Source organism: Colobus angolensis, unplaced genomic scaffold (assembly GCF_000951035.1).
Source record: "Colobus angolensis palliatus isolate OR3802 unplaced genomic scaffold, Cang.pa_1.0 Scaffold79, whole genome shotgun sequence".
Taxonomy (NCBI): domain Eukaryota; kingdom Metazoa; phylum Chordata; class Mammalia; order Primates; family Cercopithecidae; genus Colobus; species Colobus angolensis.
This window is the reverse complement of record NW_012121709.1, coordinates 1101156-1121559: the sequence shown is the minus strand read 5'-3', so window position 1 is coordinate 1121559 and position 20404 is coordinate 1101156. Positions and strand designations below refer to the sequence as shown.

The following is a 20404-nucleotide window of genomic DNA, read 5'->3' as shown; positions in this document are numbered from 1 at the left end:
ATCTTAAAGTATGTCCCTGTCCCTGAGCTGATTTTCAGAAACTCAGGCCCCCACCAAGCAAATCGACTGGCAGGTAGACCTCAGATAAGGGGAAACTGAGGATTGAACCCTGATCTCATTCTTTGTTCTAAATTTCTTCCTGAGGGTCTTGGAGGAGGTCACACCTATGAGCCAGAGCTAACATTCCTTTCTGCTGATCTGAAATTTTTAGATAAAGCTTCGCCCATTTCACCCATCACAAATCGGAAAGTCTTTGAATCCTGTGACCTGAGCCATCCATCCGTTTCCTCCCTCCTGCTTGGAGACGTCCCACCTTTTTAGGTCAAACCAATCTACAGTCTCCATGTGTTGATTTATGGCTTTGCCTGTAACCTCTGTCCCCTCACCTTTAAAACACTTACCTGTAAGCCATCAGAGAGTTTGGCTCTTAAACATGAGCTGCCCGATTCTCCCTGCAATAAATGCCTCACTCTCTCACTGCAGTCCCAAAGTCTGTGTTTGGTTTTGCTGCGCTGGGTGGGCAGATCCCCAGTTGGGTTTGATAATATTCCTGAAACTTACATCTTGCTGATGGGAGTATAATTTGGTAAGATTTTGGAAATGATTTGGCAAGATTTGCTATGGTTAAACAAAAAAACAAGTAAACCACATATATATTTTATATATTTACACACATATATGTACACAACATTCATATATGTGTACTGGATAGCCCAGCAATTCTGCTGCTACATATTTGCCCAAGAAAAATGAATGCTTATATTCATAAAAGGACATGTAGGAAAATATCCATAGTAACCTAATTCATAATTGCCCCAATTTGAAAATGACCCAATCATCTATTTGAAAATTGCCCCAATTTGAAAATAACCCAAAGCAGCAGAATGGATAAATGTGTGTTACATTCATACAATGGAATATGGCAAAACGTGAAAAAAAGTGCTACTATGGCTGGGTGCCGTGGCTCATGTCTGTAATCCCAGCACTTTGGGAGGCCGAGGTGGGTAGATAGCTTGAGCCCAGGAGTTCAAGACCAGCCTGGGCAACATGGCAAAACCTCATCTCTACAAAAAACACAAAAATTAGCCAGGTGTGGTGGCACACTCCTGTAGTTCCAGCTACGTGGGAGGCTGAGATGGGAGGATTGCTTGAGCCCAGGAGACAGAGGTTGCAGTGAGCCAATATCATACCACTGCACTCCAGCCTGGGTAACAGAGCAAGATCCTGCAACCACATGAATGAGTCTCTCAGACGTACTGTTGAGCAAAAGAAGGCAGACATAAAGTATGTACTGTATGATCCCACTTATATTGTTTAAAATCAAGCAAAACTAATCTGTGGTGGTGACACATGTTAGAATAGGAGTTTGTTTGGGAGGATTACTGGGGAGACAGTGGGCTTGAGGCACCTTCTGTGGTGCAGGAAATGTTCCCTATGTTAATTTGGGTGTTGCTGGTAAGATTGCAAAACATGCATTGAGTTGTACACCTAAGATTGTTGCACTTTACTGGATGTCAATTATCTCGATAAAAAGGAAATGAATGGTAACCATATATAAACACTTGGAAAATTACCTGTTGATGCCAGTGCTTTATCAAGAGGATCAAATCCTTTAGTTTTCTGGGACGGTTGTCAAAAAACTTCTGCTGGAGTTCGGTGAAGCAGATTGCAAACTCACCAGGACTGGCATTTGTCTTATCCAAGGATCTTTTGAGCTCTCGATAAATCCAGGGGCTGGGATTATCATTTAAGCCTGGTGTGAAAGAGAAATTGGAACTTTGGTATTTATGTAACCCGGTCTCATAGAGCCAGGGTTGCTCTACAATGAAAGTCAGTTATAGTTTAACAGCACACGATCCTTGTTTAATCAGTCAGAGGACTGGTACCTTTACATAAAACATAATAGGAAAGGGCAACTTGGCCCATTAGATAATAAAGTGTAGTCTAAAATGACTGTAATGAAAACGGTATGGTGTTAACCCAAGACAAGATCAGCAGAACCTAATGGAGGGATAAGAGATGGAATTATAAATGAGAAACAGAATTCTCCAAATTAGTAGGGAACAAGTGGGTTCTTTAAAAAATTGTTGGTGTTGGCATAATTAGTATACATCTGGAAGAAAGGAAAGTTTATATTTTACATGCAATATATTCTGTCATTGAGTCCATCCAGTGAATATTTTACTTCAGAGTGTCAGGGTACAGGGACTTTGAGAAGGCAGGCAAGGTGGCAGCAGGGCCGTGGAGATCTGGGGACAGAGGCTGGTTTAATCAATGGGTTTTCATTCTTGCTAGCTGAACTCCACTGTTTATAAACACATTTATTTAGCCAGGCACGGTGGCTCATGCCTGTAATCCCAGCACTTTGGGAGGGCAAGGCAGGTGGATCACCAGGAGTTCAAGACCAGCCTGGCCAACATGATGAAATCCTAAAATACAAAAATACAAAAATTAGCTGGGCGTGGTGGCACATGCCTGTAATCCCAGCTACTCAGGAGGCTGAGGCATGCGAATTCCTTGAACCTGTTGCACTGGGCCATAATTGTGCCACTGCACTGTAGCCTGGGTGACAGAGTGAGACTCTGTCTCAAAATAAAATTAAAAATAAAACAAACACATTTATTGATTGATTACTGATACTGAAACACCAGGGGTTCAGTCTAGGTCCTGCTGCTCACCACACCGACAGCCAATGACTGAAACAACAAGTGTTGCCAAGAAGGCGGCTTTAATCAGGTGCTGCAGCCGAGGAGATGGGAGATCAGTCTCAAATCCTTCTCCCTGACAGACTAAAGTTAGGGTTCTATGCAGCAGGGAAGAAATGTACCTATGTGTAGGAAAACGGGAATTAGGGAGGGGTGAGGAGGTAATCATGAGGAATAAGGGATTTGACATCCCATTGTCTGGATGCAGTGACTGGTGAGTTTCAGTTCTTTGATACTTTTTGAGAGATCTGAGGTTCCTTTTCTGAGGAAGGAACTTAGATAAAACAAATGTAAGTTTCAAGCTTTAAGATCAGAAGGGTCAATTTCTATGTTCATTAAAAAACAAAACAAAAGAGCCCCCCATCTCCCCTCCAAAAAACCAACAGAAACAAAAACAAACAAAAAAAGTGGTCTATGAGACTACTGGGTTTGTTTCATCATTATTCTTACTTTTAGAGACGGAGTCTTCTCTGTTACTCAGGCTGGACTGCAATGGCACAATCATAGCTCACTGTACCCTCAAATATATTTCAAGGCTCAAGTGATCCTCTTGCCTCAGCCTTCTGAGTACCTGAGACCACAGTTGTGTGCCACCATGTTTGGCTTTTTTTTTTTTTTTTTTTTTTAGGCAGCATTTTACTATGTTGCCCAGGCTGGTCTTGAACTCCTGTTCTCAAGTGATCCTCCCATCTCGGCCTTCCAAAGTGTTGGAATTACAGATGTGAGCCAGCACCCTGGCCCACAAACACATTTAGATAAGCAACCAGGAGAAAGCAGCTAGCTTGTTCCTTTCATACACCCCAATGGATGTTTACTGACTCCCTAGGCCTGGTTCTGGGCACTTGGCATGCAGGGAGGTTGACAGAAATAACATCCTATCTTCCTCCATAATGATAATAAATAGCCAACATTTATGGTGTGTTTACTCTAAGCCTTTTATGTACAGTGAAACATACAAGCCTCACAAAACTCTGGCAAGTGCAGTTGCAATTACTAATTTACAGATGAGGATAGTGGAAATACCAGCAAGTCTAGTAAATAGGTACTTCTTGCTTTGGGTCAAAGGCCCCAGGGGGAGAGTTGTGGTGGTACGCAACAGTGGAAAGAGATGCAGAATTGGAGACAGCTAGCCTGGACCTGGTGTAAAAATAGGCCAGATTAGTTAGGCTAATATTTAGTTAAAAAAAAAAAGAAAAACAAGTTACCAATTCCCCTGTAGGTTGCTTTTCTCAGAAAGTGACCCTGTGTTTCCTTGCAGAAAAGAGAGCGTGTAATAATTTGGAATGTGCAGCTCTACTACCATCTAGTGGCAGCTTCTGGGTAGCACATATGGGGAAGACCTTATTTCTCACTCACATTATCCTTGCATGATGGGATGAGCCCAGTAGAGGGCGCTCTGGCCAGGTCTTCCAGCATGGCACTTGGAACAGGAGGACAGGACTTTCCTGTAAGACTTACGAGTGCACTTGTCTCCCGCTTTGACTCCAGCCCCTGTTTGAAGCAGGCTCCCACCCCCAACCCTGAGCATCCTAATGGCCCTGGAAGGTAGTTTCTAGTCTGACTGTACAGCTGGCAGGCATACGTGAGTAGTAGGACCAGGATAAGAACTCAGAACTGCTAATCTCCCAAACTGGTACATGTTTCCCCAGGCTAGGCCACCTTTCTGTGAATGTGAGTTATCAGGATGTCTGTATGTCTCCTCCTTATCAGTGATGCCTGGGCTCATCGTTCTTCATGGTTCCTGGTAACCCAGAAATTCCTTAAAACTATATGTGATGGAAGGTACTCTGGCCATGAGCTTAGAAGACCTAGGCTTTTCTGTTTCCCCATTTGCTTAATGATGGCTTAAGTTTCAGCTTGGGAATTTTCCCTTTCCCTCCTCTCTCCTCCCCTCCCCTTTTCTTTTCTTTCTTTTTCTTTTTCTTTTGACAGGATCTTGCTGTGTTGCCCAGGCTGGAGTATAGTGGTGTGATAAAAGCTCACTGCAACCTTGAACTCCCGTGCTCAAGTGATCCTTCTGCCTCAGTCTCCCCAGTAGCTAGGAATATAGGTGCATGCCACCGCATCTAATTTTTAATTCTTTGGTGGAGATGGGATTTCACTATGTTGCCCAGGCTGATCTGAAACTCCTGGCCTCAAGCAATCCTCTTGCCTCAGCCTCCCAAAGCACTGGGATTCTAGACATGAGCCACCGTGCCCAGCCTGGAATTGTTTAAGTTTGTGATTATATGTGCACTTGTACTTGAGCCTATGCTTTGTGCTTGAGACTATCCATCTATCTACCTCATCTATAAATATATATATATATTTAATATCTATCCATCCATCCATCTACATTCATTTGTCCATCCATTTACCTTCCATCCATTTATCCATCATGATCCATCCATCCATCCAACAACTATTATTAATGGTGAACATTGTACTAGAGATCAGAGAAGAACAAGATACTCATGATACCTGTCCTCATGGAGCTTATAGTCTAGGAGAGGAGAAAGCTAAATAAATTATTTCCATGTAAGTTGTGAAAGGAAAGTAAATCTTGGGGCCCCAAAATCACGCAGTTAAAGTCAAGCTGGGAACTTCTCAGGACAAACCTGCCTCCCATTCTGTTCAAAGTCATTCCTCTGCTCACTGAGATAAATGCATATTTGATTGCCTCCTTTGGAAGAGGGTAGTCAGAAACTCAAAGGAATGCAACCATTGGTCTCTTATCTACATATGATCTGGAAGCCCTCTCCCCACTCTGAGCTGTCCCACTTTGCTTTGAGTTGTGCTGCCTTTCTGGAGTGAACCAGTGTTCATCTTGCATATGTTGGTTGATGTCTCATGTTTCCCTAAAATGTACAAAACCAAACTGTGCTCTGACCGCCTTGGGCACGTGTCATCAGGACCTCCTGAGGCTGTGTTACAGGTGCCCGTTCTCAACCTTGGCAAAATAAACTTTCTAAACTAACTGAGACCTGTCTCAGATATTTGGGGTTTGCAAGGTGATAAATCTCATGATGTAGAAAGCACAAATTGCTATTGGAGCATGTGGAAAGTGGATCTAACCCAGACGTAGAGAGCCAGAGGATTTAAAGGATGAGTTGATCAAAAAATAAAAGGCTGGGGGAAGTATGTTTCAGGCAAAGGAACAGTATGGGTCAAAGTCTCAAGCTGAGCTAGCATCATGTGGGTTTGAGGAGCTCAGGGAAGGCCAGAGTGGCTGCAGCATAAAGAGTTAGTTGGTAGTGAGTGGTATAGCTGGAGAGGTAAGTCAGTAGGGGCTGCCAGATCATCAAAGTCCTGTCCTGCTGAGGAGTTGGATCCTTATCCTTGTGAACCAAAAATAAAATTCTAAGCCTTCCCAACCTACTGAATGAACCCCCCTCTTGGCCAAGGGGAACCCCCAAAGAAATCTGAAAAACTAGTTCAGGTCATAATGGGAAGGAGGACTTGGACACCTCATTATACTCTCCTCCCTTTGGAATTCAGGCACAACTGACAAACGCTAACATTAAAATAGAGATCCCAAGACTGACAGAACAGACTCTTTGTAGCAGTATGACACCAAATTCCAACTTAACTCTGGCATCGCCTGACAGATAACAGGTCCTAAAGGAAATAAAAAATATTTTACCCTAAAATATATTTCTTTTTTTTTTTTTCAGATGGAGTTTCACTCTTGTTGCCCAGGCTCGAGTGCTATGGTGTGATTTCGGCTCACTGCAACTTCTGCCTCCCGGGTTCAAGCGATTCTCCTGCCTCAGCCTCCCAAGTAGCTGGGATTACAGGCATGCACCACCACGCCTGGCTAATTTTGTAGTTTTAGTAGAGACAGGGTTTCTCCATGTTGGTCAGGCTGGTCTCAGACTCCCAATCTCAGGTGATCTGCCCGCCTTGGCCTCCCAAAGTGTTGGGATAACAGGCGTGAGCCACCGTCCCTGGCCCAAAATATATTTCTTTGACACATTTTGGAATGGCCCTGCAAAGCTGTGTCCTGTGGAAAAATTAACATTCTGTGGCGAATCCCCTTCCCCTTCTGGATCTTCTCCTGATTCAGGAGAGATTTTAACTAAGTCTGACACCTGTAAGGTCTGATAAGGGACATTTACCACCTATTCTCCTTAAAGTCTGCTACCTGGAGGCTTCATCTACATAATAAGAAACTTGTCTTCCACAACTCCCGTTTTCTTAAGCTGAACTCCTTCAACCAACTGCTAATCAGGAAATCTTTATAACCACCTATGACCTGGAAGACCCTGCTTTGAGATATCTTGCCTTTCCAGGCTGAACCAATGCATACCTTATGTGTAATGATTTATGTTTCTCCCTGTAAATTCTGTCCCCCTAAAATGTATAAAAATCAAGCTGTAACCTGATCATCTTGGGCACATGTTCTCAGGAACTTCTGATTGTGTCACAGGTCATGGTCTTCATATTTGGCTCAGAAAATAATCTCTTAAAATATTTTACAGAGTTTGGCATTTTTGGCCAACTTCCTAAATGCAATGAAAAGCTATTAGAGGCAGAGTGTGTGACACAATGATATTTGTGCATGGAAAGAGAGCACCAGCTGCAGGGTAGAGAGAGGAGTCAGGGAGACTATTAAGAAGCCATTACCACATCTCTGGTGGTGACGTTGATTAGGGAAGTAGCAGTGGGAAGGGAGAGAAATTATGCAGATTTAGGAGCCAGTTAGGCAGAACTGGAAGGACTTAGTGATGGGCTGTGAGTGAGGAGATGGGGGAGTTGGAGATACAATCCTGGCTTAGGTGTATAAACCAAAAATAAAATTCTAAGCTCCCCAATAATCTGAATGGACCCCTTCTCTCAGCAAAGCCATTCCAAAGTTGACCTGAAAAACCAGTTCAGGCCATGATGGGAAGGAGGAGCTGGACATTCCTCATGATACCTCCCTCTTTTTTGGAATTAGTGATAGAACAGGCTCTTGTCTGATAAGAAACATTTACAATCTATTCTTTCTGAAGCCTGCTACCTGGAGGCTTCAGCTGCATGATAAAACTTTGGTCTCCACAATCCCTTACCATCATAACCTAGATATTCCTTTCTATTGATGATAACTCTTTCAATCAATTGCCAATCAGAAAATCTTTAAATCTACCAATGACCTGGAAGCCCCCACTTTGAGTTGTCCTGCCTTTCCAAACCAAACCAATGTACCTCTTACATGCATTGATTGGTGTCTCATGTCTCCCTAAAATGTATTGCATTAGTCTGTTCTCATGCTGTTAATAAAGACATACCCGAGACTGAGTAGTTTATAAAGGAAAGAGGTTTGATTGACTCACAGTTCCACATGGCTGGGGAGGCCTCACAATCATGATGGAAGAGCGAGAGACGTCTTACATGGTGGCAGGCCAGAGAGAGCTTGTGCAGGGGAACTCCCCTTTATGATACCATCAGATCTCATGAGATTTATTCATTATCTTGAGAACAGCATGGGAAAGACCTGCCTCCATGATCCAATTACCTCCCACCAGGTCCCTCCCATGACATGTGGGAATTGTGGGAGCCACAATTCAAGATGAGATTTGGGTGGGGACACAGCCACACCGTATCACGTGTACAACCAAGCTGTACCCTGACCGCCTTGGGCACATGTCATCAGAGCTTCCTGAGGCTGTGTCATGGGCACATCCTTAACCTTGGCAAATACACTTTCTCAATAGATTGAGACCTGTCTCAGATACTTTTGGTTTACAGGTGATAGCGTTGCTGGAAAAGAGGGTCCTGATTCAGATCCCAAGAGAGGGTTCTTGGATCTCATGCAGGAAAGAATTCAAGGCAAGCACAGAGTATGGTGAAAGAAGCAAATTTATTAGAAACTACTTTGTTACAGGGTAGGGCGTCCTCAGAAAGGAGAAGGAAGAATGTGCCATTTTTTTGTTAGTGTCTTTGTTTATAAGAAACTCTAAGGAGCCATAATTAAAATTGGAATGTGCAGAGGTGCTCACTAAAGGTAGAGGCTATTGGTGCTGTTAAGTCAAGTTTAGCCTAAAGCTGCCTCCTTACATATTTTAAGTTTGGTCTGAAATTTCTCTGTACATGGTGAACTATAACCTAAAAGGATGTGCGAACAGACTGCAACCTACTCTTGTGCCGATCACTGAGTTTTGGCCAATCAAAGGTGGCCAACTGCTCAAATCTCGTTCAAATAAGGCCAATGATGAGCTATAACCAGTCTGGCTGCTTCTGTATCTCACTTTCTTTTTCAGTACATCACTTTCCTTTTCCTGTCCATAAATCTTTCTTCCACCACATGACTGTGTTCAAGACTCTCTGAACCTACTCTGGCTCGGGAGACCTCTAGATTCGTGAATTGTCTGCTCAGTTAAACTCTATTAAATTCAATTTGGCTAAGAACTTTCTTCTTAACAGTGGTATTGATGACCATTAATCCTTCAACCTAAGCCTGCTCATTAATGTTGACTTTAAGTGGGCTGTACTTTTAGGACATCTGGACATTTTGTAGGCTTAGTGGGAGATGTTTTGTATGGCCATAAATATTCTGCAATTATAGTTGGTGGTCAGCTTAGACTGTGGCTATTTTCAGACCCAAGTATTAAGCCTGTAGGTTCCTTGTGAGTGCCTAGCTACTCACTTTAAGATGGAGTCATTCTAGCCATCTTTTATTAAACCAGAAGCCTGGTAAGCAGAGGTTACTTTAACAATAAGCAAGAGTGTGGGAATGTTTGCTGAGACAGGAGACACAAGAGGTAGACAGGTCTTGGGGATTTACGAGTTGGGTTCAAGGCACCCCTCAAGCTTTGATAGTTATCTGTGGAAGGTTGTTGCCTTGATTTTGACCTGGTAGGAAGGCAGACTTCAAATGCTTGCCCCAGCTGGACTTTTCCCAGATGTCTGCCTCATCCTCTCACTCTAACCAACACTGACTCTGGTCAACACCCTCAAGCGTGATCTGCGGACTAGCAGCTCATCATGGAGCTGGCTAGAATGAAATCCTGGGCCCTGACTCAGACCTTCTGAGTCAGGATCTGCATTTTAACAAGGTTCTGGGTGATTTATGTATACAGTATGGCTTAAAAGGCTCTGCCTTAGATTCTAGAATCCAGAATTTCTCCAAAGACAATCAGGATATGGGGGAGAAGTTAGTTCTAGAGAAGAGAGTGAGTCCAGGGTAGAAAGGATTCTTCTCTCCTGAGGGTCTATGGTCTCCCATTTTTTGAAAGCAGCAGTGGTATCTATGTCACCCATGGCCTAGAGGTTGCATGGGGCTATCTGGCACCCCCTTCTTTGGTTTTTCTCCCCCAACACCCAGGAATACTTACTGAGAGCATTGAAGGCAGCCAGCACCTCAAAAGAGACTCTCTGATTTTTTGTGAACAACTGGATGGTGAAGCCATCATGGGACTTCTGAATCTCGAAACTGTCTTTCATCCACTTCGTGTACAGACAGAATTCCAGCTTATGCCCAGTTTTCTCGAGGATGTCATGTTGGCTTTTCTTCTGATCCTGGAATTGTTTTAAGTTACTGAAGAAGAGGACGAGGGTACCATCGGAGTTGCCCTTTAAGACTGTTTTCCGTCCATAGGAGCCACCCTGCCAGTGACAAAGAAGCAGATGTGAGACTCCAGATGCTGGGGTCACAGGGATCTCTAGCAGGCAGTGCTATTTCTCGACTCAAGTAAAAGCCAAAAACGGTCTTAAAATTGAGGGGCAGGCATCCATTGGCCCCACAAAGACCTGATTGGGATGCTCATAGTAACACTTTTCATGCTAGCCCCAAGCTGGAGGTGACTCAAATGGCTATTGACAAAAGAAATGGATTGAACTGCCCCACCTGCCACCACTTGCACCTGTGCTTACTGTCCCAGGGCCTGAGGATAGGATTGCCCCACCCACCATTGTTGCGGGTGCCTGTGTGCAGCTGGGGGTATGGGGGTCAAACTGTCCCACCTGCTGCCAGCACCTGCACGCACCATCCGGGAACCTGAGGACAGGCTTGCCCCACCTGCCACCAGCATCCACATGTGCTGCCCAGGGGCCAGGAGATTGACCCATCCTGTTTACCACCAGCAGCACAGGCACACACCATCCAGAGGTCTAAGGATGGGCCCACTCTGCCTGCCACCAGTGACCACATGTGTCTCCCAAGGGCCTGGGGACCAGCCTACCCAGCTTGCCATCACTGATGCCTGTGTACACCACTTGAGGGCCTGAAGGTTGGCCTGCTGCTGCCACTTCCACACAGGCCACCTCGGGGCCCAAGGACCTGCCTATTCAGTCCACTGCTGCTACCACTGGCACCTGAACATGTTGCCTTGAAGTCTGAAACCCTGCCCACCTGGACACACCAGCACTGGCACCCACATACACTGCCTGGGGGTCTGAGGACCAGCATGCCTGGCACACTGTTGTCACCACTAGTGCTCGAAGACCAGCCTGCCTGATGTCCCTGTTCCCAGCACAGCCTTTCCACAGACTCCGTCAACAACTACAGTGTCAGACACTGAGGAACTCACAGACAACATTGATGCTTATGAAATCATTTGGAGGCTTCACTAACTGTGTGCACACAGAATCAAAGCCAAAGTGCTCCACTCAACCAACACTATAGACACATCTACAGGAAAACATCTTCTTATTTTATTTTTATTTAATTTTTTAGAGACAAGGTCTTGCACTGTCACCTAGGCTGGAGTGTAGTGCACAGTCATATTTCACTGTAACCTCAAACTCCTGCCAGAAGCAAACTTCCCACCTCAGCCTCCTGAGTCACTGGGATTATGGGCATGAGCCACCATGCCCAGCAGAGGAAAATGTCTTTCCCTCTGAAAGCCAATAAATACAATTGGAGAAGTGACTGTTATATTAGCTGTGCTGATATCAATGTAAGGACACAGAAACATGAAAAGGCAAGGAAACATGGCACCTCCAAAGGAACACAATAATTCTTCAGTACAGATGCCCCCCAAAAATTATATCTATGCAATGACTAAGAAAAATCCAAAACAATGATATTAAAGAAATTCAGTAAGATACAAGAAAACACAGATAAACAATACAAAGAAATCAGGAAAATAATTCATACTCTGAATGGGAAACTCAACAAAAAGATAGATATTGTTAAAAAGAACCACACAATTCCTGAAACTGAAGAAATCAATGAATAAAATAAAAATACAACTCACTGCTTTAACAATAGACTAGATCAAGGAGAAGAAAGAATTTTTGAACTTGAAGACAGGTCTTTTGAAATAACCCAGCCAGACAAAAGGTGAGAAAAAGAAATGAAAATGAGTGAAGAAAGTCTATGTGCCATATTGGTAATCATAAAGCAATCAAATATTTAAATTTAGAAAGACCTAGGAGAAGAGATGGGCAAAGGCATAGAAAATCTATTTAATGAAGTAATTGCTGAAAACTTTCCATGTCTTACAAGAGATTTAGGCACCCAGATACAGGAAGCTCAAAGATTCTCAAATAGATTCTACCCAAAAAGGTCTTCTCCAGGCATATTATAGTCGAACTGTCAAAAGTCAAAGACAAAGATAGAATTCTGAAAATAGCAAGAGAAAAGTATAAAGTTACATATAAGGGAATCCTCCTCAGACTAAGAGCAGATTTCTGAGCAGAAACCTTACAGGTCAGAAGAGAATAGGATGAGATACTCAAAGTGCTGAAAAAAGAAACCCTTTCAGACAAGAATACTATACCCAGCAAAGCTATCCTTCAAAAATCAAGGAGAAATAAAGCCTTTCTCAGACAAGCAAAAACAGAGGGAATTCATCACCACTAGACTAGTTCTACAGAAAATGCTTAAGAAAGCATTACATCTGGAAGCAAAGGGATGATGTCTACCATCATGAAAACACCCAAAAGTGTAAAACTCACTGGTAGAGCAGATACACAAATGACAAAGAGAAAGGAGTCAAATGTTATCATTACAAACCCCCCAACAATTGGAAAGGTAGGCAATAAAGAGAAAGAAAAGAACAAAGAATGTACAAAACAATCAAAACAAATACAAAGTGACAGGAGTGAGTTGTTACTATCAATTACAACCCTGAATTAAACAACAGTTTAAATTCTCCAGTTAAAAGATATAGACAAGCTGAATGGATAAAAAATAAGGTCCAACTATATGCTACCTCCAAGAAACTCACTGCATATGTGAAGGTACATGTGGACTGAATGTGAAGGAATGAAAAAAATATTCCATGCAAATGGAAACCAAAAGTGTGCAGGAGTAGCTATACTTATATCAGACAAAGTAGACTTTAAGTCAAAAACATAAAAAGAGACAAAGAAGGTCATTTTATAATTAATGATCAAGAGATCAATTCAGCCAGCCAGAGGATATAAGCATGTGTATATATGTATACAGACATATATACGCCCAACAGTGGAGCACTGAGATATGTAAAGCAAATATTAGAACTAAACAGAGAGAGAGAGAGAGAGAGAGAGAGAGAGGCTTTCAATACAATAATCGCTGGGAAGTTCATCTCACTTTTGGTATTGGACAGATCACGTAGACAGAAAATCAACAAAGAAATACTGGACTTAGTCTGCATTATAGTCCAAATGGACCTAATGAATGTTTACAGATTATTTAATCAGCTACAGAATACACATTCTTATTAGCACAGGGAATGTTCTCCAGGATAGACCCTATGGTAGATCATAAAACAAGGCTCAACAAATTTTTAAAAATTGAAATACTGTCAAGTATCTTAATGGATACTTACCACAATGGATATAGACCACAGTGGAACAAGAGGAACTTTGGAAATTGTACAAATACATGAAAATTAAACAACATGCTCCTGGACAACCACTGGGCTGATTAAGAAATTTAAAAGGAAATCAAAAAATTTCTGGAAACAAATGAAAATGGAAACACAACATACCAAAACCTAAGGGATACAGCAAAGTTTGAAGCAATACATGCTTACATAAAAAAAGTAGAACAATTTCAAATAAACAACCTAACAGTTCATCTCAAGGAATTAGAAAAGCAAAAGGCCAGGCATATGGCTCGCATTTGAAATTCCAGCACTTTGGGAGGCTGAGGCAGGTGGATCACCTGAGGTCAGGAGTTCGAGACCAGCCTGACCAACATAGTGAAACCCCGTCTCTACTAAAAATGCAAAATTAGCTGGGTGTGGTGGTGCATGCCTGTAATCCCAACTACTTAGGAGGCTGAGGCAGGAGATCACTTGAACCCAGGGGCAGAGGTTGCAGTGAGCGGAGGTCGCATCATTGCACTCCAGCCTGGGCAACAAAAGCAAAAATCCATCTCAAAAACAAACAGAAAAAGCAAGAATAAACCAAACCTAAAATTAGCAGAAGAAAAGAAATAATAAAAATCAAAATAGAACTAAACATAATAGAGGCTAAAAATTAACAAAATGAAAAGTCGGTTTCTTAAAAGCATAAACAAAATGGATGAACCACTACTTAGACTAAGTACACTAAAAAAAGAGAGAAGACCCAAGTAAATAAAATCAGGGATATAAAAAGGAGACATTACAATTGATACCACAGAAATACAAGGGATCATTAGAGACTATCATGAACAACTATATGTGAATAAATTGGAAAGCCTGGAGGAAATGGATAAATTCCTGAACACATACAACCTACTAAGATTGATCCAGGAAGAAACAGAAAACCTGAACAGACCAATAGAGTGAGGAGATTGAATCAGTAACAAAAAGTTCCTCAACAAAGAATAGCCCAGGACCAGATGGCTCTACTGCTGAATTCTACCAAACTTATAAAGAAGAATTAACACCAATTCTTCTCAAACTATTCCAAAAAAATTGGGGAATTATTCCTCACTCCTTCTATGAAGTCAGCATTACCCTGATACCAAAACCAGACCAAAGACACAACAAAAAAGAAAACTACAGGCCAATATCCCTGATGAACATAGACACAAAAACCTTCAACAAAATACTAGCAAACCAAATCCAATAGCACACCAAAAAGATAACACATGATCAAGTGGGATTTATCCCAGGGATGCAAGGATGGTTCAACATGAGCAAGTCAACAAATGTTGAACATTTGCACATCACATCAACAGAATGAAGGAAAAATCATGTAATTATCCCAGTAGATGTAGAAGAACATTTGGTAAAATTCAACATCCCTTTATGCTAAAAACCCTCGACAAATTAGGCATGTAAGGAACATACCGCAACATAATAAAGTCCATATATGACAAACCCACAGTTAACATCATACTGAATTGAGAAAGGCTTTCACATCTATCCTGGAAGTCCTAGCCAAAGCAATCACACAAGATAAAGAAATAAAAGGCATCTAAATAGGAAAAGAAAAAGTCAAATTGCCCCTCTTTGCATACCACATGATCTTCTATACAGTAAAACCTAAAGACTCCACCAAGAAAACCTCTTAGAACTGATAAATTTGGTTAAGTTGCAGGATACAAAATCAAAATACCAAAATCAACACACCATTCCAGCATACCAAAATATCAACATATTCTACACATCAATAATGAACTAGCTTAAAAAAAAAATCAAGAAAGCATCTTATTTATAGTATTTAACAAAAAATAGCTAGGAATACATTTAACCAAGGAGGTGAAAGATCTCTACAATGAAAACTACAAAATACTGATAAAAGAAACTGAAGATGACACAAGCAAATGGAAAGACATCCCATGCTCATGGATTGGAAGAATTAATATTGTTAAAATAGCCATACTATCCAAAGCAATCTACAGAATCAATGCAATCGTTATAAATACCACAGAAATAGAAAAAACAATCCTAAAATTTGTATGGAAACACAAAATATCTCAAATAGCCGAAAGAATACTGAGGAAAAAGAACAAAGCTAGAGGCGTCACACTACATGACTTCAAAATATACTATGAAGCTATAGTAACCAAAGCAGCATGGGATTGGTATAAAAACAGACATATAGACCAAAAGAAACAGAATAGAGAACCCAGAAACAAAGCCACATATTTACAGTCAACTGATTGAGAAAGCACCATTGGGGGAAAGGATACTCTCTTCAATAAATGGTGTTGGGAAAACTGGATATCCACATGCAGACGAATGAAATGAGGCCCCCATCTCTCATCTTATAAAAAATTAACTAAAAAATGGATTAAAGAGTTAAATGTAAGGCCTGAAACAATAAAACTAATAGAATAAAGCAGAAGAGTAATGCTTCAGGATATTGGTCTATGCAAATATTTTGTGGCTAAGACTTCAAAAGCACAAGCAACAGAAACAAAAATAGACAATTGGGACTATATTAAATGGAAAAGCTTCTGCATGGCAAAGGGAACAATCAAGACTGAAAAGACAAACTGTAGAATGGGAGAAAATATTTGGAAACTATTTTTCCAAAAAGGGTTTAATATCCAGAATATACAAGGAACTTGAACAACTCAACAGCAAAGAAAACAACCCATCCCATTTAAAAAGCAGGCAAAGGAACTAAATAGACATTTCTCAAAAGAAGACATACAAAATGGTCAATGGGTATGTGAAAAAAATGCTTGACATCACTAATCATTAGGAAAATGCAAATCAAAACCACAATGAGATATCATATCACCCCAGTTAGAATAGCTATTATCAAAAAGACAAAAAATAACAAATGCTAGCAATAATTTGGAGTAAAGGGAATCTTACACACTGTTGGTGGGAATTTAAATTAGGACAGTCATTATGGAAAACAGTACGGAGGTTTCTCAAAAACTAAAAATGGCATTACCATTCGATCCAGCAATCCCACTACTAGGTATTTACCCAAAAAAAGGGATAACTGTACCCCCATGTTTATTGCAGTACTATTCACAAAAGCCAAGATACAGAATCAACCAACGTATCCATCAGCGGATGAATGGATAAAGACAATGTAATATATATACACGGTAGAATACTATTCAGACACAAAAAGAATGGAATTCTGTCATTTGCAGCAATGTGGATGGAACTATAGGTCATTATGTTAAATAAGTCAGGCATAGAAAGACAATTATTGCGTGTGCTTATGTAGAAGTTAAAAAAAAGTTGATCTCATGGAGGTAGAGAGTAGGATCATAGTTACCAGAGGCTGGGGAGTGCAGAAGGAAATGAAGAGAAGTTGGTTAATGGATACAAACATACAGTTAGATAGAAGGAATAAATTCTAGTGTTTGATAGCACAATGGGGTGACTATAGTTAACAATAATTTATTATCTATTTCAAAATAGCTAGAAGAGAAGATCTGAACTGTTCTCAACACAAAGAAATGATAAATGTTTGAGAGGACGGATATCCTAACTACCCTGACTTGATCATTTCACATTGTATCCATGTGTTCACTATCACATGTACCCCATATAAATATGTACAATTATGTAAAAAGAAAAAACAGTAGAATGGACAGATGTGGTATAGTCACACAATGGAATTGACACAACAATGAAAAGATAAACAACTGCACTCCACAACATAAATTTCATAAACCTCTTCGGACAGAGAAACCATGCACCAAAGCACACAGAGCCCATGACGCCGTTTATATGGGGTCACCCATGCATCCTGGTTTACATTCCCAGTCTTGGCACCAAAAGTCCCACATCCCAGGAAACACCCCAAACTGGGATATTTGGTCAAACTGGGATATTTGGTCACCCTATATTCATGAAAAGTTTAAAAACAGGCAAAACGTGTCTATGCTATTAGAGGTCAGGAGATTGCCTACTTGGGTTTGGAGGTATTGATTGGATTGGGGGCCCAGGCTTCTGGGGCGCTGAGAATGTTTTGTTTCTGGATCTGGGTGGGGGCTACACAGTTACCTTGTTTATGGTTACCTATCAAGCTGGACACTTTGATCTGGGCAGTTTTTCCGTTTTACTTCAGTGAGGAAAAATGTTAACACTATTGAGAGGCAGGATAGCGTAGTGGTTAAACATGCATGCCCTCAAGTCAATTACCCAGGCTTAAAATCCCAGTTCTGACAACAGCTGTTAACCAGACTCGCCTTAGCTTCCTGACGTGGGCCAGGGCTGGGGACACCGTATGTCTAGATTTCTTTATTGCGGCACTAGCTGGTGTGTGCAAAGGGTAGAGACCAAAAAGTGTGGCACCAGCAGAGAAGGGACGTCAGCAGTGCAGGAGGGTAAGAGGGTAGTATTGGGCCATGAGGACCCCCACGCCCCCAATTCTAGGCTCCTGGCACCTCCCCAATCCCCCTTCCTCCCCAGAGGTCCAGAATCTTCAGCCTCAGTCCTGAGATTTGTGTCCCCAAAACCAAATATTTCTAACTGATGAAAGCCACTCCTTCTTGCTGCGGAGAAACCAGAAGGCAACATGGATAGTTTGACCAAAGTCTCTAGCCTCCCTAAGTTTACTCCTCTGTACTGTGGAAAGGATAGAAGAAAAGGCAGTGAGTAATCACAGTGAGTTCACTGAGCACTATGTGCCAGTCTCTTGCTAGAATGTGATGTGCTCAAGCCTTACGATACTCTGAAGTGGGTACTATGTCTCTCCCCATTTTACAGATTCAGAGACTGAGGCACAGAGAGGTTAGGTAGCCTGCCCAGTGTCACACAGCTCTAGAGCAAGAGCTTGCTCCAGAGCCTGAAACTCCTACACCACATCCCACCCAAGTGTGGGCTTCACACATAATAGGCGCCCAGCACCCAGTAGCTCGGCCTTGCCGCCTGCCTCCCATAGCCCCATCCTCAGCCCTGGACTCACAATGGCCACTCCTTGCACCAGGGGGAACTGCTTGGGTGCCTGCAGGACATCACAGATGATGTTCACCATGTCGTCGATCATTGTCTGACACTCTTCGTGGGGCTTCAGGTATTCCTGGATAAACCAGCCCAGCTTCTGAGCAGGCACCGAGGACAGCTGGGACCCCCCATTTCCCATTGCTCTCAGCTGGCTGCCGGCAAGACAATGAATGGCAGGATGGGAGGCAGAGGAATTCTTGCTGCTGCCCGGAGCCAGGAAACAGAAACTGAAGTCTGGAGGCCTCTCTCCACCTACTGCAGCGAGCTACCAACTCCTGCATCCGGGGCAGGGAAACCAAAACTAACTTAAGCTCAGAGGCTCTGCCCTGCCCCTGCAGCGAGCTACCAACTCCTGCATCCGGGGCAGGGAAATCAAAACTAACTTAACTTAAGCTCAGAGGCTCTGCCCCGCCCCCTGCAGCGAGTTTACCAACTCCTGCATCCGGAGCAGGGAAACCAAAACTAACCTAAGCTCAGAGGCTTTCGCCCTCCCCTTACAGCAGGGTTTACCGACTCCTGCACCCCAGCAGGGAAACCAAAACTGACTCAAGCTCAGAGGCTTTTCCTGTCCCCTGTAGCATGGTGAACAGCCCTTCAGGGGCTCCCCAAAACTTGAGCTTAACCAAACAGCCTCTAGAACCCCATTATGAGGGCTTCACACCTGCTAGAAATCTGTCCTTGGGAACATGACCTGCCCTCTTTGCGCCTCAATTTCCCCATCTGTAAGCTGGGAAAGTGTAAGCCCCATCTGTAAGCAGCTCTTTCATAGGATTAGCTTGATGATTAAATAATACCTGCAAAGTGCTTAGAAGCAGGGGGCACAGGTCATCTTTTGAGGCTCTGTCCATTTCCCCCTGTTCTCAGTGACCGGGGAACTCAGATTCAGGGAGAGGAGCAGAGGAGAAAGAGATCCAGAGAGGAAACTGACTTGCTCAGGGACACAGCAAAGCAGGGACCTAACTAGACTCAGGTTTTGGTCTGCTTCTGTGTAAACACAGAGCCCGGAGTGGTCAGCGGGTGGGAGCCTCTGTGTGTCCGGTTTCTCAGCACACTTGTGGACAGCTGTGGGACCATATGGGGCACTTGCCCAGTCCCTCAAGGGCAAGAAAACACGCCCCAAGTGCGTGAGCCTCTGTGTGTCCGGTTTCTCAGCACACTTGTGGACAGCTGTGGGACCACATGGGGCACTTGCCCAGTCCCTCAAGGGCAAGAAAACACGCCCCAAGTGCGTGAGCCAGAAAGGAGAGAGACACGCAACTCCCGTGCCCAGAGCTTTGGAAACAAAACTCACAGAGAACTCCCAGACAGCTGCCTTGGCCCAGAAAGAATAATTCACAGAGAAGGCAAAAATCTTCAAGATGTCAGGTGGGGGACCGGGGCCCTTCCATGCTGGGATGGTTAATTTTATATGTCAAGTTGGCTGAGCCCAGGTACCCAGCTATTTGGTCAAACATTGTCCTAGACCTTATTGTGAAGGTATTTTTTAAGATGAGGTCAGCATTTACATTGGTAGACTTTTTTTCTGAGTAAAGCGGATTATCATCTGTAAGGTGGTGGGGGCCTCATTCAATCAGTTCAAGGCCTCAATAGAATAAAGACTGAGCTCGCTCAAGGAAGAGGGAATTCTGCTGCAGACTGCCTTGGCCTCCACTTGCAGCAGCAACTCCTTCCTGGGTCTCCCACCTGCCAGTCTACCCTGCCGATTTTGGATTTGCCAGCCTCCACATTCACATGAGCCAATTCCTTAAAATAAATACCTCAAAATAAATATACATACCCTGTGGGTTCTGGAAAACCTCAATTAATGCTCATGCTCATTAAGGGCCTTCCCTGCCCTTATCCAACTTCTACTGCAACACCCAGAGGTAGGCAGGCTGGGCAGGAGTAGTCTTAAGGCTCCTTTTTCAAATGAGAACATGGAGGCTCAGAGAGGTGGAAACATTTGCTCAGCAA

At 42.8% G+C, this 20404-nt stretch overlaps 1 protein-coding gene across 1 annotated transcript in view; it reads right to left on the bottom strand.

Moving 5' to 3' along the window:
- OAS2 (2'-5'-oligoadenylate synthetase 2, 69/71kDa) overlaps nt 1-18802 on the bottom strand; it is a 33714-nt gene extending 14912 nt beyond the window's left edge. The window contains exons 1-3 of the mRNA XM_011928676.1: nt 18414-18802; nt 10001-10271; nt 1575-1753 (exon numbers count right to left, since the gene is read on the bottom strand). Of these exons, the coding sequence (XP_011784066.1) occupies nt 1575-1753; nt 10001-10271; nt 18414-18590 (627 nt within the window). The 5' untranslated portion in view covers nt 18591-18802. The remainder of the gene's footprint in view (nt 1-1574; nt 1754-10000; nt 10272-18413) is intronic.
- Nucleotides 18803-20404: the final 1602 nt, after the last annotated feature.